The sequence below is a fragment of the Eleutherodactylus coqui genome, chromosome 10 (assembly GCF_035609145.1).
Source record: "Eleutherodactylus coqui strain aEleCoq1 chromosome 10, aEleCoq1.hap1, whole genome shotgun sequence".
Lineage (NCBI taxonomy): Eukaryota > Metazoa > Chordata > Amphibia > Anura > Eleutherodactylidae > Eleutherodactylus > Eleutherodactylus coqui.
The window spans coordinates 127,030,206-127,050,118 of NC_089846.1; the positions used below are offsets into that span (position 1 = coordinate 127,030,206).

At 42.2% G+C, this 19,913-nt stretch overlaps 1 protein-coding gene across 3 annotated transcripts in view; it reads left to right on the forward strand.

Annotated features, from left to right (window-relative positions):
* FGF13 (fibroblast growth factor 13) overlaps nt 1-19,913 on the forward strand; it is a 447,707-nt gene that overhangs the window by 248,280 nt on the left and 179,514 nt on the right. For 2 of the 3 annotated variants that reach the window (XM_066581804.1, XM_066581805.1), the window contains exon 3: nt 16,040-16,207. The exons of the other annotated variant lie outside the window; for it this stretch is intronic. In XM_066581804.1, the coding sequence (XP_066437901.1) occupies nt 16,040-16,207 (168 nt within the window). The remainder of the gene's footprint in view (nt 1-16,039; nt 16,208-19,913) is intronic. 3 annotated transcript variants of the gene reach the window in all.

Genomic DNA, 19,913 nt, shown 5'->3' on the forward strand with positions numbered 1-19,913 from the left:
TTGTGCTGACCCACAGAAAAAAAGACATGTCATTTTTATTGCACCATGAACACTGTGAAGGCGATTTTTATGTGCACTCAAAAAGAGCGCTTCTAAAAGAAGCAATGGGTTCCTACAGCAGCGCTCACATGAGAGAATGTAGGTGCACTAAACAGAGCGCACCTAACAAACCCAGAGGGTTTCGTTAATCCCCGTGGGGACTAACAGGAATTTACAATGGGACATTAAAAAAGTGCTTCTGGGTACCTTTTTTTAGGTGCCCTTCTGTAAGCAGCGGGGAAGCTATTTCCAGCGCAGGAGTCTCCATGAACTCCTGCTCCTATAGAAGTAAGGGTTCTGGTGCTGGGCAATTACGCAGCAGGAGGGGCAGAAGGGTATTCCTTCTGCCCCACTTGCTGGGTAATTGCCCAGCAGCAGGGGCAGTAGTGGACTCCCTCTCCCCGCAAGGGAATTCCCTATAGCAGGGAGAGAGGATTACAGAGCTTCCCCCAAGGGCTTTCCGGGAGAGTGCTAGAGGAGTGGCGAGTCTAGAGGGATCTGCCCCTAGCACTGCCTCTCTAGCACCGCCTCCTCTCTGGTTTTCTATAGGGAATCTCTGTGACAATCCCTATTGCCCCGCTCACTCTCTCTGCACTTTGGGGATATCCTTGGGATTTTCTCATAGCAAGGGAGAGGGAGCGGAGCTATGGGGAATTAACCCATAGCCCTGCTCCATTTCTCCCTTCTCTGCAAAAATCCCGAAGCCATGCGGGGATTCAGGTGCATGAAGATCGTCTCTTTTGCGCTTAGAAATTTCGCCCGGTCCCACGCTTTGCGACACGCAATTGTTTAGCGCACCTATTCAGGCCCTAAAAAAAAATCGCTTGTCTGACCGAGGCCTAAAGATGTTTTTTTTTACCATTTCGCCCCACTTTGAAATGTTCTAAAGCCTTCCAATAAACTTTATTGTATGTTAAATGACACCACTGAAAAATACAACGCTTCTGCAAAAAAACGAAAAAAAACCCCTCATGTAGATAAGTTGTCCGAAAAATAAAATACTTATGACTTCTTGAAAGTGGGAATATGAGAACTGCAGAATGTGACCTGGAAGGCAGAAACATCAATGAGCCTTGGTCATGAAAGGGTTAATTGCATTCTCTTGATTTTATTCTTCGTGCAAATATTTAGTTGTTTTTTCCTTTTTTATAGAATTATCACGCAATCAATAATTCATGTCACTTTCCAATGCCGCCCATAACGAGAACAGCATTGTATGTACCATCATAGATTGCAGTTCACAGACTCTCCATGTGGGGGTTTAGTGCATTGAGGTCATAAAGGGCAAATAAAACTGTAGGGGGATAAATACTGATGTCATTCGTGACACCTGCCCTTCTCATGTCCGAAAGAAAATGAAATAGAGGAAACCAAATTGCATGCGGTGAAATGTACATCGGGGAAGGAAAGGGAAATGAGAGTCCTTCAGTCCGATGATGTATATTAACCCTTTCCAATCCACTGTCTGACCTCTGAAGACATTATGATTTAAGGTTGTACAGCTCTGATGTTGGAAGACGTCCGTTGGGGTTCTCTTACTGTATATTGCCAGCCTCTCTGCTGTCGGAGCGTATCCAACGTGTCACCACATGCAGTACTGGCTTTAGCCAGCATATAGCGCTGTTGTGTAACGGCAGAAAAAGAGTAAGCCCCCTAGGAAAACCAGGATACAAATTGGATTGGAAAGGGTTAAGCCTTATTATTGTTATCGGCAGGAAAAACACTCAAAAATGCCATAAAATAATATGCAATCAATCCGATTCAAACGTATGCTCGATTCTTGCATGCCATTGGTGGAATGTTTATCTAACCTTTTTCATTGGATGTAAGTAACGCATTGCCCCAAAATGCCGAAAGACAGAGTTTATCTATATTACTCCATCATGAAAAGTGAAAGTCACACTAGAATGTAGCGGCGGGTTATTTTATTATGCCTGTCCGTACAAACAGCCCTCTTCTGTAAGACCGGCCGGGCAGATGTAGTGGGGTGTCAAAATGGACAATGGGAAGCAAATGTTCTGAAATACCGAAGGAAGTGACAGGAAGTTTGACAAAGTGCAGATAAATGCTTTGGGAGACGAGAGGCAGAAGAACGCTTGCAGTAAGTAGTAGAGAAGGAATGCGAAAGCCACACCGAGATATTAAAATTCTGGCTTCATAGGAGCCAAAAGCAGAAGGGAGGGAAGCTGATCTTAAGCAGCGCTATGCATCTTTTAACATACGGCTCATATGTTTTATTTGACTTTAGCGGGATTAGTCAATACTTCATTTTCCTCCCAATGATCACAGCCTGTATGTCTTGCTTTGGCATTTTTATTAGAAGAATTCTCTGTCCATTGTGTGACTTATTGCTGGGAGATGAATGGCGGACGGTTCATGGGAAGATATAAGACTTGAACTGCCGTATTGGGGGACAAAGGATTATTTTTCAGTCTTAATTGTAATAATACTGCCACAATACCAGGCTGAGAAAAGAAAGGATCATCCTATTGTTATAGTAATTGCTTGAAAATGCACAGTTTTAATCAATTTGTTTCATTAGACTTACTGAAAGAAGCGTGATATTCAGTAGGAGAGTGAGAAAACTTCTAGTATTACATAATTGATCATGGTTTTGTTACCATGTTAGAGACTTAAAGGGACCGTGTCACCACCCTACAGCACTATCATCCCTTTTAGAGGAGCCGATTCTCGTTTCAATGAGCGAATACCCGAGTGACGTCATCGGTAACTTGCTTGGACTCATTCAGCCTGTTTAGACAGGCAGATCATCATTGAGAATTGTTCAGGTCTTGTTCAGTGTTTCACATTCCTGTGTATACACTGGGGGGGGGGGGGATGTTTAAACGCCAAGAGAAGTGACAATTTTTGGTCCTGCTGAAAATGAACAGAAAGTGAATAATTTAGAGCATTCTCGTTCGTCACTCAGGTCATTTGCTCCCATTAAAACGAGCGAAAGTAACTGAAAAAGAGTCAGATATTTCTGCGCCACGCGATCTTCAGAGGACGACATAATTGGAACATTGGAGCGCGTGATAGAAAAAATACATACCTGTCACGTCCCCTAACAGCACCATAACTTAGTTTATGCTGCTGTATGGACATGACGGGTTCCCTTTAAGGGCTCAGTCAGATGAGTGTTTTTTTCACAAATGAATAGGTGAGTGAAAAAAAAACAGCAGAACGCATGTATAAAAAACGCGTGATCGAAGCTTCAGACATGTTTTTAATTCGCACTTGTGTGTTCACACGATAGTGAAATTCGCACATAAATAGTGCAGCCCCATTGAAAGCAATGGGAGAAGATTGCGTTCCTTGGCCAGTGCTGTGACGCTGTTTCAAGGGATTCCTTCATCCCCATGGGGAGTCCCCTCATCACTGAACACTATGACAGCAATGGATGAAGGCAACCCCCGCAGGGATTTTCAGGGGGGGCTTGAAATATAAGCCCTACCCAGAAAATAACCCCTCGCTGCAGGAAAAAAACATCACCTAGAAGCACTGTCTGGGTCAGGCGTGTCTTCTTCCGTTCTTCTTCATTTCTTCTGGCCGCGGATTGTAAAAACTCTGCCCTCTGGAAATCCTGCATCTGATTGGCTGAGCGCTTTGACCAATCAAAGACATTCCTAGCTGTGATTGGTCAAAGCTATCAGCCAATCAGAGGCAGCCCTTCCAGGAGGTGGGATTTTCCAATCCCCAGCCAGAAGAAAATGAAGAAGAAGAGTGCTGCAGACCTGGTAAAAACACATTCCGGAGCTGACAGCGCTTCTAGGTGATGTTTTATTATTTTTTTCCCTGCAGCTAGGGCATATTAAAGGGCTTTGACAGTAGGAATTCCTACTATCAAAGTTGCATCGCTTCGCACAAAAATGCTAAACGCTGTCCTATCTTTTGCAGGTGCACATTTTGTTGTGCTTGTAAAAAACGGACATGTGACCGCTTTCATTGGAAAGCGTTGGTTCTAATAGATCCATTTTTTCAACGCACCTATACATGCGTGAAAAAAACGCTCGTCTGACTGAGCCCGAATAGGATTGTCTTATAAAGACAGCTCCTATTTATTTGCCTTGTTATGGTTTATAGAAATCAGTGGCAAGAGTAGAGATAGAACATAGATCAGCACTAATGCTTGATAAAGACCTACAGCAGGTCGAAACGTTGCCTGTTTTTTTAACCTCTGGAGGCAATAAAGGATAGGATTCTATATCAATGTAGATAAATTGAGTTCCTGAGTGCTGATCTATGTTCTATCTCTACTGATGTTTGGAGGGTCTTTAAGTCAGGACTAGAGATGAGCGAGCATACTTGCTAAGGACAATTACTCGATCAAGCATTGCCCTTAGCGAGTACCTGCCCACTCGGAAGAAAAGATTCGGCTGCTGGCAGCAGGCGGGGAGCGGTGTGGGAGAGCGGGGAGGAACGGAGGGGAGATCTCTCTCTCCCCCCTGTTCCCCCTGCTCACTGCCGCAACTCACCTCTCACCCACGCCGGCAGCCGAACCTTTTCTTCCGAGCGGCGAGATACTTGCTAAGGACAATGCTCGATCGAGTAATTGTCCCTAGCGAGTATGCTCGCTCATCTCTAGTCAGGACCCATTTTTTGCATCGTGCATCACGTTGGGCTTACCTATTTATGGCAATTTGGTTGTGCTGCTGTCTATTACCACTCTTTAATTGGACTACGGCAAGATTATCTTAGTTTGGACCCCTCTGTATGTGCCACAATGGAGAGCCGCTCTGTACAAGCAACTTTCATTCTGGCAGACTCAAGCATCTGATTAGCCACCATGTAATTTTGTCGCTGCTGCAGGGGAAGAGCCTGGCTGGCCTTAAATGATTTGTACACCTTTGCACTCTAATAAATGTGTTTTTGGAAATGAAGACTATTTGTAATTGTTTTTTATCAAAAATTTCTGACTCTTTGGTTTCTATGCTTGCATCGTTTTCCAAGGCACTGCAAATGGTAGGACTGAAATCCTAGCAAATTCTGTCAGCCAGAGTAAACTGGCATCTCCTTCCCTAACTTGCTCCCCTGTTGTGAAGGTGCATTCACTGCCTTTCCACTGAGCTATTACAGAGGACTATATGATAATGCCAGGGATGGTAGAGGAGATCAGGACAGATAGCACAGCAGACTGCTATTACAGAGGGCTTTAATTCACTCTGAATGAATATTCAGCTCCTATCAATAGTGTTGGGGGAATGGGACCAGCAGCTGTTCAGAGAGAGTGGATGAGATAGATAGGAGAGATAGCTGTGTAGTATTGAGTGGGCGTGGCTATGCTACACAGCCTCTGAAAGAGGAGAGGGAAGGGAGACCTGACCTTGTCCATGAGAGAAATCAGCTGATTAGTGCTTTGAACACCCCGGAGCCAGAAACTGCAATGCAGGAGATACTGCAAACCAAGAATGAGGCTTTCTAAATGCAAGAGATGGAAAACTCAATGCAAAAATAAAAAACAGATAAGTGTATCATTGCTTTTCTGCAGGGACTCAGAAAGATGTGTATGCATTGATTTTTCATGCACAAAGGTTTCTATAGCACTTAAATATCACTGGCAAAATCAACTGTTTACCAGGGGTTCTTGAACCTGATTACCTCAGGGGACTCATTATAAAGGGATTATCTCTCATTAGACAACCCCTTTAAAGCTGTATTGTTTGTGGCTTTTGATTAATCACAATTGTCAGTGTCAGATGACTTGCTATGGCATATATTTTGCAGTCATGACCTAGCTAGTAAACCATCACTTGCTTCATGTTACCATGTATATAAGATCATGTATGAACAAAAAAAGGCAAAAGACAATGATCATTGTTTTTGTCAGATATCATCTTGTATTATGTAAACTTCGGTTTTGAGACATGCATTGTGAACAGCCTCTGGTTTTATGTACACCAGTCTTTAAAGAGAATTCCATTCAGGACTATTGTTGAGTGAAAAAAAACAGTAGAACTTTGTTTCGGGTTAAACTTTGCTGAAAATTCGGTTCAGCATAAATCTAAACCAAGCTATTAGCAAAGTTTTACAAGTTGGTTTGGTTTGCTCAACACTAGTCCTGAACACTGTTGTCTAACACTGTCCAAGCCATAAAAGCCCTATATAATACTCAGAGTGTTAAATGGGGCTTTTATGGCTCTTAGCAGGGGTGTAACTATAGAGGATGTAGGGGATGCGGTTGCACCCGGGCCCAGGAGCCTTAGGGGGCCCATAAGGCCTCTGTTCTCCATATAGGGAACCCAGTACTATGAATAAAGCATTATAGTTGGGGGCCCTGGTACAGGTTTTGCCTTGGGGCCCAGAAGCTTCAAGTTATGCCTCTGTGCAGCATGGTTTAGGTATGGGTACGGGTACAGATACAGATAGAGGGGGGCAGCTCACCTTTTGCATCAGGACCCCTGAGCCTTTAGTTACGCACCTGGCTCTTTGATAGTATTATACACTACTTTTAGGGGTTTTAGTAAACTTCCTGTTCAGTTTGAACTAATTTGGACCAGACTGAACACGATGCAAAGGTTCGGTGAACCGACAGAACCAAACTTTTCAAAAGTTTGCTCATCACTATTCAGAAGCATTGCTAGCACTGAGAATACAGATTTTTGTCCCAGTGCCCCGAATCTTCAAATACAAATACAGTTTAAAACTATGGCAGGGCATGGCGCTGTTAGCAGGACATCTGACATGCTCCACAGCTCTCCGTTTTGCAGCCCAGCACCTCTCTTTTTCCATGCAGTGCTAATTTCTTGAGACGCCTGACATCTATTAAAGCCATATAAATGACATCACCAGCCTAGTTTACAGGTTGGTTGCTTAGGCACCCTGGCACAGTACATGCAGAAGCGGCACTAGGACTGTGCAGAGGTGCAGCTTGTACAGTGACTGGGTCTTGCTCTCTGGGACTGTCACTTTTTAAGAAGAGCTCTTGCAATGTGTGAGATGATGGAATGGGGGAATTCGTCTGGTGAATCATCATTGAGGGCAAGCTCTCAGGGAGCACCATTGTGCTGTGTGCAGGGTACTAAGTTGACATCAAAACTGAGGGCACTTTTACTGTGTGTGCATTATTACTGTGGGGGCACCGGCACTGTGTAGGGGACATCATGATGGCGCGGGAGCACAGCAGGGTTGCTATTACTGGGTGGTGTACTAAGGGGAACAGCAAGCTCTGCATAGAAGAATTGTGACCTGGAGGAGCTCCGTTCTCCTGTTTGCACTGCTAGCTAGAAGAAATTAGTGGTTGAGGATGCACAGGGATGCAGATGCTAGCTAACTCTACTAGTGCCGATCCCCTGCATCAGAAGAGTGGTAAAATCCAACATGCCAAAACTTATTCTACATACAGTAAATACCGAGGGGCAGTGGAAGGAATCTCCAGCATTACACTGCTATTAAAGGTGGGGGGCTAAAGTCCAAGCGAAAGTCCTCCAGCAAACTTGATCAAGCCCATGTCATCACTTTTTCCACTTACCACTAACTTTTTAATTAAAGCTCATAATTGATTTCCTATATGGTAACAGTTGTACCAACCCTTTCACCCTATAGGAATGAAGCACAGACATTTACAAAGCAGTCGTTTACATTTTACTCACATGAAAATAAATGCCAGCTGATTATAACGATCCATTGTCCATCTTACAAAGCTCCCCGCACTTGTAAGTAGTTTATACCGGCAAGAATTTGTATTTTCACATGCCGGCTATACCATTGTACTTCCATTAATATTGTTCTGACCTTTTCATGGTGATTTAGTAGTGTATCCTGACGGGTAAGTCCTGGGATACTTGGCAATTCTAAAAATAAGTGACATTATAGACTGAAAACCTACTTTGAAGCGTTTTCTCCTAAAAAATATATATCATGACGTTTTGGCGCCCTCTATGCCTAACAAGTGGGATAGCAAGGAATATTTATCTCATATTTAATCAATATCAATTGAAAGAAACTCTTTAAAACATCATTAATACTTTTTTATGTATTATTATTATTATTATTATTATTATGTGTTAAATGTATAACTTGGTGAATACCGCTACCAAGTGCTAAGCCGGACAGCGGTCAAGGCAGAGCGACCAAAGCAATGCAAGAATTAAACCTGTGTGTTAGTGTGTCTCCGGGTCTAGAAATTTCCTGCAATGTGAAATGTATTTAGTATTTTTGCAGCAACACGAATATGTTTTTGTTTAGAAGTAAAGTTTCTAGACTTGTGTGTAGTGTATGTGGAACAACCCCGGTGGTTGAAGGGATGATCGACACAAGAAGCACCCTATCCATTCTCCACAGGCGTCTCACCTCCTGGGTTATTATTCCTGTATTATACAACATTATACTATTACTCTAATTTGGTGTTATTTTAGCATATTAGTTTAAATGGGGCCATGCTACAGTTCTGGCCAGGGTGTCAGTGTGAAGGGGCAAACAATGATGGAGGCAAAACACTACATCAGCACCGTGGTCCTATCACACACACTTCTTAAGGCTGTACACCCACTGATCATAATGTGATAGCATATTGTAGCAATATGCCATCCCATTTGTAAAATAGGAACACCCCTTTAAGTATCACCTGATAAATATTATATAGTAGTTAGGTCTCACTGGATCTAATTTGGATAGCCAGCAACACTTGGTCCAAGAAAGGCAGAGGTGGCTGTACCCTGTCATGCCCCAACGACAATTTCTAAACTAAGCCCTAAGGTAAGGTTAGGAAGAGGTATCCGCCCTGAAAAGGGCTACCTCTCTGCATATTTTTCCTATAAGAAACCATACTATGGAGCTGTAGGCATTCCATGTGTTGTCATCTGGTGCCTCTACACAGCACTGAATTTAACCCTTTCCAATCCGCTGTCTGACCTCTGAAGACATTATGATTTAAGGCTGTACAGCTCCGATGTTGAAAGGCATCCATCAGGGTTCCCTTACTGTATATTGCCAGCCTCTCTGCCGTCGGAGCCTATCTAACGTGTCACCTCATGCAGTTCTGGCTTTAGCCAGCAGATAGCGCCGCTGTGTAACAGCAGAAAAAAGAGTAAGCCCCCTATTAAAACCAGGATACAAATTGGATTGGAAAGGGTTAAATGGTATTGTTCCCTACAGCAATGTGCCATTCGATTGAACATGCCACAAATTTTTAGGATGAAGTCAATGTAAATCAGAGATAATACAAAAAACCTCTGTATTAAATCAGTGGCATAGTGAGGTACGATATAACCCAATAGACTCCCATGGGTAGTGTATTACTGTACAGCTTATATGAAGTGTGCCCGAATCCCTAAAACAGCGGCTCTCCAAGAAATATTCATTTGACATTTTTCCTACCACATAGTCACAAGTTGAGTGGCCATAAAACACTCCAATATTTGTAAAATAAAATGTGATAAAATAACTTCAGTCATATCTCACGTCACGTATGATATGTAAAAGGACACGGTTATAGCTGGCAGCCATCCCATTTCATAACTTGGAATCATGAGAAATGTGGAGCTGCGGGTCAATTATTCTGTTTGTTCCTTCCCGAAATATATTGGATCTCAAAAGCTGCCATCCCATTGCCGTAACCCCAGTGCCATGCGAGGCCGTAAGATACTGACGTTGGGCAAGATTGATTTATCTCAGGGCCCGCTCACATGGGATGATTTCGGGCACGGCCATATTTTCAGCAAGGGATAATGCTGTAATAAAGAGCAGGATAAAGGGCAGACAGAAGGCTCTGTGCAGGGGAGATATGTAGGAGCTATTACGTCTAGCAGAGTTGGTAAATGAATTACGCCACTATGCAGTATAAGGCAGTCGTGGATGCTGGGCTGTTTAGTCTGCAGACCGTCTGCAGGAAACATTTAGATTTTAGCTTCGCAATTCAACAACGGGTTTTATTGAGTTTAACACATCAGACTATAGAAAATAGTATACATCATAGGTACATAGTAGAGATGCAGACTACTACGGACCCCGGGAGAGAGGGGCTCAAGCTATTCTGCTTGTATCCCTTATCTCAATGTATTGCATACAAATAGGGCTCTGGGAAATTAAACCAATGATCAAAAAGATGGGGCGATTAGGTGTTGTTACGTTAGTGCAGGGCACAAGTATGGTGACTAGAGATGAGCGAGTATCCTCTCTAAGGCACATTACTCGAGCGAGTAGTGCCTTAGCCGAGTATCTCCCTGCTCGTCTCTAAAAATTCCGGCAGCGGGCGGGAGCGGTGGGGGAGAGCGGGGAGGAACGGAGGGAAGATCTTTCTCTCCGCTCCCCCCACTCCCTGCCGCAACTCCCCTGTCACCCGCGCCGGCCCCCGAATCTTTAGAGACGAGCGGGGAGATACTTGGCTAAGGTACTACTCACTCGAGTAATGGGCCTTAGCGAGTATACTCGCTCATCTCTAATGGTGACCCTCACAGACGTCACCAATATGTCAAACCTTGATGCCATTAATGTCCCCAATGGACCAACATATACATGACACCAGCACACGAGAAACACCGATATAGGAGTGGGAACACTCTCCCCAACCAACTTTGGCTTGATGGGTCTTGATTAGAAGCAGGGTGATTGTTCTGATAGAGAAGGCCCCATATCTCGAACCTAGGGGACCTAGGATGTCCCTAGTTGAAGGATAGGAAAGGATATATAGTAGATGAAAATTATATATATATATATATATATATATATATATATATATGTAACAGAGCTATGCAGAACTCCATGAAACCAGAGAAAAGTAGGTTTGCACATAGTTTCATGCCAGATTAGGAATTTAAATGGGTAGCATGACGGCTCAGTGAGTAGCTGTATTATCTGACATCATCTTGTCCTGGTTTTAAAGGGAACTTGTCATGTTCTATAAGCACCGTAAAGTAAGTTATAGTGCTCATAGTACAGGAAACGTGTGGTCCACGGGTGTATTTTTTATATTTGCCCAACTCCTCATTCCTTCCCTGTCACCCCTGGAGGTTGGCTGCGAGTATGACTCTCTTTATCAGTCGTTCAGACATACTGTGTGCTTGCACACTGACGGAAAGAGTCACGCTCAAAGACTGAGTGTCCAGGGCTGACAGCGAGGGAATGGGGAGCAAGGTAAGTATAAAAATTACAGCAGCGGACTTCATGTTCCCGGTCCTATGAGCATTGAGGCGCTGATTGGAATTGCTAAAGTGTAAGTGTACAAACAGGTAGTTTCACCCACCCTGAGCAGTGGTGTAGCAATAGGGGTTGCAGTTGTGGGGCCTATAAGCTAAGAGAGCCAAAGGACAAACGACTGACAATGTGCTGCCTTCTTCCTATCACTGCATAAGGCCCCTGAGCTGCCGTCTGTTGAAATGCCTCATTGGGCTCAGTATATAAGTGCCCCATTCCCCCTAGCCCTGCGGTATGTACTATACCTGCTACAGGGTCATAGAATGTTTGCAATGAATAACCTTTCAACTCTGAATTGTCTTCACTGCTGTGTAAGGAGTAGCAAAAGTATTACAGCTCAACATATTTCATCACGAGATGTGAATGGGTGTGAAAAAGTCTAAATAAAAACAATTTATATTTTTTCTAATGCCTTTCAGGGGAGCTGTCTGCCGGGCTGCGGTTCCCCCAGTTACATTTAGCTGCTTGCTAGGGGTGCCGGGTGCTGTTTATGCTGGGCGACACATTCTTGAAGGGGCTCTGTCTGATATCACAGCCCCTTTAAGATTTAATTTCAGTTCATCAAGCTGCTTGTCATCAGTGCTCATATCCTGGCTTCCACGATGCCAGGAGTTTGGGGATGTGACAATTTGGCCTCTGATTGGCTGCTGCGGTTATGTGCTTCCGCCCGGCCAGTCTACCCAGAAGTCACGGCCAATGTCAGCGCAGGCCCTCACTTGCAGCCCAGAGAGATAAGTATGTCCTAGTTTGTTCCATAAGACAGGACCCAGCTGGGGGACGGAGTTTTGCTTTAATGACAAAACCCATTTAAGCACTGTATGCTGGTAATATTTAAGCACTGTATGGTAGTAATATTTAGTCATTATATGGTGGTAATATTTAGTCACTATATGGTGGTAGTAATTTATCACTGTATGGTGGTAATATTTAGTCACTGTATGGTGGTAATATTTAGTCACTGTATGGGGTAATATTTGGTCACTATATGGTGGTAATATTTAGTCACTGTATGGTGGTAATATTTAGTCACTGTATGGTGGTAATATTTAGTCACTGTATGGGGTAATATTTGGTCACTATATGGTGGTAATATTTAGTCACTATATGGTGGTAATATTTAATCACTGTATGGTGATAATATTTAGTCACTATATGGTGGTAATATTTAGTCACTGTATGGTGGTAATATTTAGTCACTGTATGGTGGTAATATTTAGTCACTGTATGGGGTAATATTTGGTCACTATATGGTGGTAATATTTAGTCACTATATGGTGGTAATATTTAATCACTGTATGGTGATAATATTTAGTCACTATATGGTGGTAATATTTAGTCACTGTATGGTGGTAATATTTGGTCACTATATGGTGGTAATATTTAGTCACTGTATGGTAGTAATATTTAGTCACTGTATGGTTGTAATATTTAGTCACTGTATGGGGTAATATTTAGTCACTGTATGGTTGTAATATTTAGTCACTGTATGGTGGTAATATTTAGTCACTGTATGGGGTAATATTTAGTCACTGTATGGGGTAATATTTGGTCACTATATGGTGGTAATATTTAGTCACTATATGGTGGTAATATTTATGCACTGTATGCTGGTAATATTTAATCACTGTATGGTAGTAATATTTAGTCACTGTATGGTTGTAATATTTAGTCACTGTATGGTGGTAATATTTAGTCACTGTATGGTGGTAATATTTAGTCATTATATGGTGGTAATATTTAGTCACTATATGGTGGTAGTAATTTATCACTGTATGGTGATAATATTTAGTCACTGTATGCTGGTAATATTTAATCACTGTATGGTGGTAATATTTAGTCACTGTATGGTGATAATATTTAATCACAGTATGGTGGTAATATTTAATCATAGTATGGTGGTAGTAATTCATCACTGTATGGTGGAAATATTTAGTCACTGTATGGTGGTAATATTTAATTACTGTTTGGTGGTAATATATTTAGTCACTGTATGGGGGTAATATTTAATTACAGTATGGTGATAGTAATTAATCACTGTATGGTGGTAATATTTAGTCACTGTAGTCACTATATGGTGGTAATTTTTAGTTAGTGTATGCTGGTAATATTTAATCACAGTATGGTGGTAATATTTAATCATAGTATGGTGGTAGTAATTAATCACTGTATGGTGGTAATATTTAGTCACTATATAGTGGCAATATTTAAGCACTATATGCTGCTAATATTTAATCACATTATGGTGGTAATATTTAGTCACTATATGGTGGTAATATTTAGTCACTATATGGTGGCAATATTTAAGCACTATATGCTGCAAATATTTAATCACTATATGCTTGTAATATTTAATCACAGTATGGTGGTAATATGTAGTCACTATATGGTGGTAATATTTAGTCACTGTATGGTGGTGGTAATTAATCACTGTATGATGGTAATATTTAGTCATGGTATTTGGTAACTAGAAATGTACATAATTTTTTTTTTGTAAAACCCTACTAACACCCTTGGAAATACTAGCGCTCGGCATGGCAGAAATCCACATGAAGCCTTCTGAATATCTTGAATATGACTGTGTTGTTAATGCAGCGTTTCAGTATTTGGGCCCCTTTTCCTATTTTGCCTGTGGCCACACTTTCTCTAAAACCGGCCCTCTACCAAAAATGAAGCCTAGACAGAATCTGTAACCAGACTATTGGAATTACCACAGTAGCAGTGCAGCAGTGGAAGAGCGTGTTGATCTTTCCGGAAGGAATGACCTGGATAGTAACTGGAGTTATAAGTTGGAATAAAATCCATTTTACTTGAATCACTTTGCGGTCACAAGAGCACATCGATATGTTGGATTGATCACTGTTGCCATTTTGCATGCTTGTGTTAGAGTTGACTGATTTATTTTCTTACTGTTGATCACACCATTTCTATTATGTTGATATTTCTTTAGTTTCACTGTTTCTGTTGTAAGTGCATGCTTATTACATTTTCTTAAAGGTATTTCTGTTGTCTTTATCGAGATGCATTATTAATGGTTCTGAACTTTTCTTTCTTTTTTTTTTGCTATTTCCCTCAATAGGAAAGGACAATCTATGCTACACATAAGCACCACATGTAAATCGATATAAACTTAGAAAATACCAGAATATAATAAATCACTCTTTCTTTCCTGGGCTGGAAATTGTCCTCTCAGACAGGAAACATAAACATTGATCCTCATTTATCAAAACTGTCTAGAAGAAACTATGTCTTTGTTGCCGATAACGTCCAATCACAGTGATGCTTACATTTTTCAAAAGCAGTTTAAAAAATGAAAGCTGAGTTCTGATTGGCTGCTATGGGCAATGATGCTAGATTCTTTTATTAGACAGTTTTGATAAGTTTTTTTTTAAACATCGACCATGCACTGAAGGCAGTCATTTTTTCATCATGATTCATAAATTAACTGGGCAAAATGGGCCTCATTAAGCAAAACGATCAACCAATAAATTAATCCTTGTTGATCATGGCAACCAATCAGAGCTCAGCTTTCATTTTTCAAACTGCTCTGGAAAAACGAAAGCTGAGCTCTGATTGATTGCTATGGGCAAAAATGACAGTTTGACTTTTGGACAGATTTGATAAACCTCATATGTTTTTTATGCTATGTAGGTGGCCATATTATTACAGTTCTGTACAACTTTTGACTTGTACACAGCCGTAATATAGCACCCAGAAATTCAGAGTCTTACTGTCCTTCCAAATTCCTCTGATTTCGTATGTACCGTGCTCTGTCAGATGCTGTATTATGGGGCTATTTTCACCTACTGTAGAAGGATATCATAATACTGCACAGTGCGAAGCAGCATACCTAAACCTTTGGATACCGCCATATGGGGCAAAATTTCTGCACCGGAAATTCCAGTGCAGATGCTGCCACGATTCTGCAGCAAAATCAACAATGAATCCCTAACAAAATCCACATGTATTGCATGCAGACTTACTGTGGATTTTGCTGTGGATTTGCTATGGAATTCACCCCGCTCATTGTAAGGGGTCAAAGTTAACAGTGAAAATCCTCTACAAACACTTCACATGCTGCAGATTTAAAATCCTCACCAAAGATCACTACAGTAGCGGATTCTCCACAATTCCGCTGTGAAAAATGCCTCATTTATGCCCCATGTTGCCACATCCATTGAGATGTTGTGTACCCCTTGGATTGACATCCTATGGAAAATACAGGCTACCAGTTCACAAATTATAGTAATATACTAGCAAGCAACGACTCTAATGAAAGCTAGTTCACTGCACAAAATGATTGCTTTCATTGTGTGGTGATATCAGATATCACACACTATAAACATACTATATATTTACATTGTACGATGTACAGCATTTTAAAATATCCTCAGGGGCGGAGCTATTTCTTGAAGAGCCAAGATGTAGAATACGTTGGACAGAAAGCTAGTTCACTCCACAAAATGACTGCTTTCATTGTGCGGTGATATCAGATATACACTATAAACATACTACATATTTACATTGTACCATGTACAATAATATTAAATATCCTCAGGGGCGGAACTATTTCTTGAAGAGCCAAGATGTAGAATATCTTGGGCAGAAAGACTAAGAAGTTAACATTTTATTTCTTTCCAATAGAGAGAGCGACCCAAAACCCTCCTACCTCTTGGTCCCTGTATATAGTTCCGCAACTGACCGTCCTTTCTACTTTTCACACATGATATTTTTTAGGACTTTTACCCTTCTTTTTTTTTCTTAAGGCTTAAAGGGTTGATGTTTTCAGTGGAAATAGCGTATTATCTAAGAAAGTGTTAGCTTCTCATATTCAGCTCTAACTCCAGTTCATTTTGTTATGTGGTAACCACAGTTCTGGATGACGCTCCCCCTGGCACACAGGAGTACATTATGTTACGGCAAGATTCCATCCAGTCAGCGGAGTTAAAGAAAAAAGAGTCCCCCTTTCGTGCTAAATGTCACGAAATCTTCTGCTGCCCTCTGAAGCAAGTGCACCTCAAAGAAAACACAGAGCCGGAAGGTTTGTGCACCTTGGATCCATGTTATGTTCGTTTACCCTTCCTCCCTTATTTTTTTCTTTCTACTGTCCGTGTCCCTATCCCGTGCTGTACATCCCCCCCGGCCTGTGTCAGGAATGACACGGGGAACATAATGCGCTTCATATCATATCCCCCCTGCTTGCCTGTTAGTGTCTTATACAGTCTACCAAGGGACACTGTATGATATTAAGCATGTCTACGCATTATACTGAAAGAATATGAACCAGATACAATATGACTTGGCTTTTCCCAGATGTAACTGTTTTTTATCCATGCAGTCTGCATCATCACACTGCCCTTTTTGGCTGCTGAATTTGCTTGCTCTTTTAAGCATTTACCCTCATGTTTTCTACCAGTATTTGAAGTAATGCAACTTTTTGGACGTATGGCACTTGAAAGAAATGATCCTCCCCTCCCCATAAGGCTTCTGCACTTGCTATAATAATTTTCAGATTAGCATTAGCCCCCAAAAACAGCGAGAGGAATGTGTATGTAATGCACGCTGGACATGAATCAATTGCATGCAAAAGAACTGTGCATCTTAAAGGAGACTGTTCTTGTTTGTTTCTTTTCAGGCACTATAAAGGTTTGGATTTATTTATTACTTTCCCACGTTTTATTACTTAGATTGCAACTGTTTATATCTGAAAGAGCTGTATATACAACTTTACATGTAGAATTTGCCATGGCTTGGTTAAAGAGGTCCTGTCGTTTTGTAAAGTCAGGGGGGTTGGCTGCATAGCTCAGCAGCTGTGACGCCAGTGCCTCTATTGCCATTTTCACCTACACTCCCACGTATGGGCTTTTCTTACATTCGGCCTTGGCACCGTGAATCTGTCAAGTAGACCATCCCCACTGGTCATTGTCAATGGGTGACATAGGACTGTCAGTCAAGTCAGACGTCACCCATTCACAGTGAGTTAATGTATATACAACTTTACATGTAGAATTTGCCATGGCTTGGTTAAAGAGGGCCTGTCCTTTTGTAAAGTCAGGGGGGTTGGCTGCATAGCTCAGCAGCTGTGACGCCAGTGCCTCTATTGCCATATTCACCTACACTCCCCTGTATGGGCTTTTCTTACATTCGGCCTTGGCACCGTGAATCTGTCAAGTAGACCATCCCCACTGGTCATTGTCAATGGTTACATAGGACTGTCAGTCAAGTCAGACGTCACCCATTGACAGTGAGTTAATGTATATACAACTTTACATGTAGAATTTGCCATGGCTTGGTTAAAGAGGGCCTGTCATTTTGTAAAGTCAAGGGGGTTGGCTGCATGGCTCAGCAGCTGTGACACAAGTGCCTCTATTGCCATTTTCACCTACACTCCCCTGTATGGGCTTTTCTTAGATTCGGCCTTGGCACCGTGAATCTGTCAAGTAGACCGTCCTCACTGGTTACTGTCAATGGGTGACATAGGACTGTCAGTCAAGTCAGACGTCACCCATTCACAGTGAGTTAATGTATATACAACTTTACATGTAGAATTTGCCATGGCTTGGTTAAAGAGGGCCTGTCCTTTTGTAAAGTCAGGGGGGTTGGCTGCATAGCTCAGCAGCTGTGACGCCAGTGCCTCTATTGCCATATTCACCTACACTCCCCTGTATGGGCTTTTCTTACATTCGGCCTTGGCACCGTGAATCTGTCAAGTAGACCATCCCCACTGGTCATTGTCAATGGTTACATAGGACTGTCAGTCAAGTCAGACGTCACCCATTGACAGTGAGTTAATGTATATACAACTTTACATGTAGAATTTGCCATGGCTTGGTTAAAGAGGGCCTGTCATTTTGTAAAGTCAAGGGGGTTGGCTGCATGGCTCAGCAGCTGTGACACAAGTGCCTCTATTGCCATTTTCACCTACACTCCCCTGTATGGGCTTTTCTTAGATTCGGCCTTGGCACCGTGAATCTGTCAAGTAGACCGTCCTCACTGGTTACTGTCAATGGGTGACATAGGACTGTCAGTCAAGTCAGATGTCACCATTGACAGTGAGTTACGGAGATGGCCCACCCAACAGACTCACAGTGCCGGGAGCTGGATGTAAGAAGAGCTCCTACAGGCAAATGTAGGCGAGCCTGGGAAAAGGTGGCGGAAGAGTTAGTGGAATGGCAGCTGCAAAGCCCCACTGACTTTACAACATATCAAGGTCTCTTTAAAGCCTGCAGTACCTGCATGCAGAGAGTATAATAAGTACTACGTGACTTTGCAGAATCTGTTTATTTCTCTTTTTGCAGCTCTTTTCTAGTGTATTCTGCAAGTTGTTTTACTTCAGGGAGCCTAGCAACATCTTGACTTCCCTTTCTGGGTATCACCACTTTAGTACTTGTTGCTGTATGGACCAAAGAGGTGATAGGAAGTTGTAACTGTTATATAATAGAATACTGCTCAGTGGCACATAGGCTTGTTTAACCCTTTCCAATCCAATTTTGGATTCAGGGTTTCCTAGGGGGCTTTCTCTTTCTGCCATTATACAATGGCGCCATCTGCTGACTAGAGGCTGTACTGCAGTATGTGACATGCTGGGGAGGCCCCCGACAACAGAACAGCCAGTAATATACAATAAGAATACCCTGCCGGACATCTTCCGACATCGGAGCTGCACAGGCTTCAATCAGAATGTAGGAAGACGTCAGACAGTGGATTGGAAAAGGTTAAGGTCCCCTGTCTTTCACTAGGAGAACTGGAAACATTAGCAGATTACACAAGAAATCATGCACAAATTTGGATAAAAACAGGCAAGATAATAGAGAAAATATACAAGAACAAGAAGGATTGTAAAGTCAGTCCAAGTTTTGTTCCCGGCACCCTGAGGAAAGCTTGGAGTCTTTAAACATATACAGGGGCAGACACAGAATGCAGAGGGCCAATGTGCAAAGAATGTAGCATGGTGCCTGCTTCAGGACCCTGCGTCGCCCCCTCTTACCCCAAATTCTATATATCTTCTGTAGAACAACTTTCCATGATACGTTGTCCTATCTTAAAGTTACTGGGTTTAACCAGAAAATGACCTGCTGTATAAATCAGGTTTAAATGTTAAACTTAAAAAAAATAAATAATAAAAAATTGGGTGATTTTTTTACATTTTCGGTGTCACAATCTATATTTAAAAAAATAAGCATAATGATTGTCACTGTAAAGAAAACTTTTCAGTAATCATGTCATTGTTATCACAGGTAGGATTGCAATAAAATAGGTCACACATATGTATAGGTAGTAGAGATGAGCTAGTATACTCGCTAAAGGCAATTGCTCGAGCGAGCATTGCCTTTAGCGAGTACCTGCCCGCTCGAGACTGAAGGTTCGGGTGCCGGCGGGGGAGAGCGGGGTGGAACGGAGGGGAGATCTCCCTCTCCCTCTCTCCCCCCCGCTCCCTCCTGCTGACTGCCGCTACTCACCGCTCCCCCGCACCGGCACCCGAACCTTTCGTCTCGAGCGGGGAAGATACTCGCTAAAGGCAATGCTCGCTCGAGCAATTGCCTTTAGCGAGTATACTCGCTCATCCCTAATAGGTAGCAAAGAAACCTCTGGTCAGAATAAGTGATTGCCACAGCCTATTTACTCCCCATCCTTGTACTGTGACCTCTACATAGGTTATAGAACATGCCTAGAAAGTCTCCTATAGAAGTCAGTGGCTCAGCTCCTGTCTAAATGACCCATAATTTCTGCTGCAAAACATCTTTTTA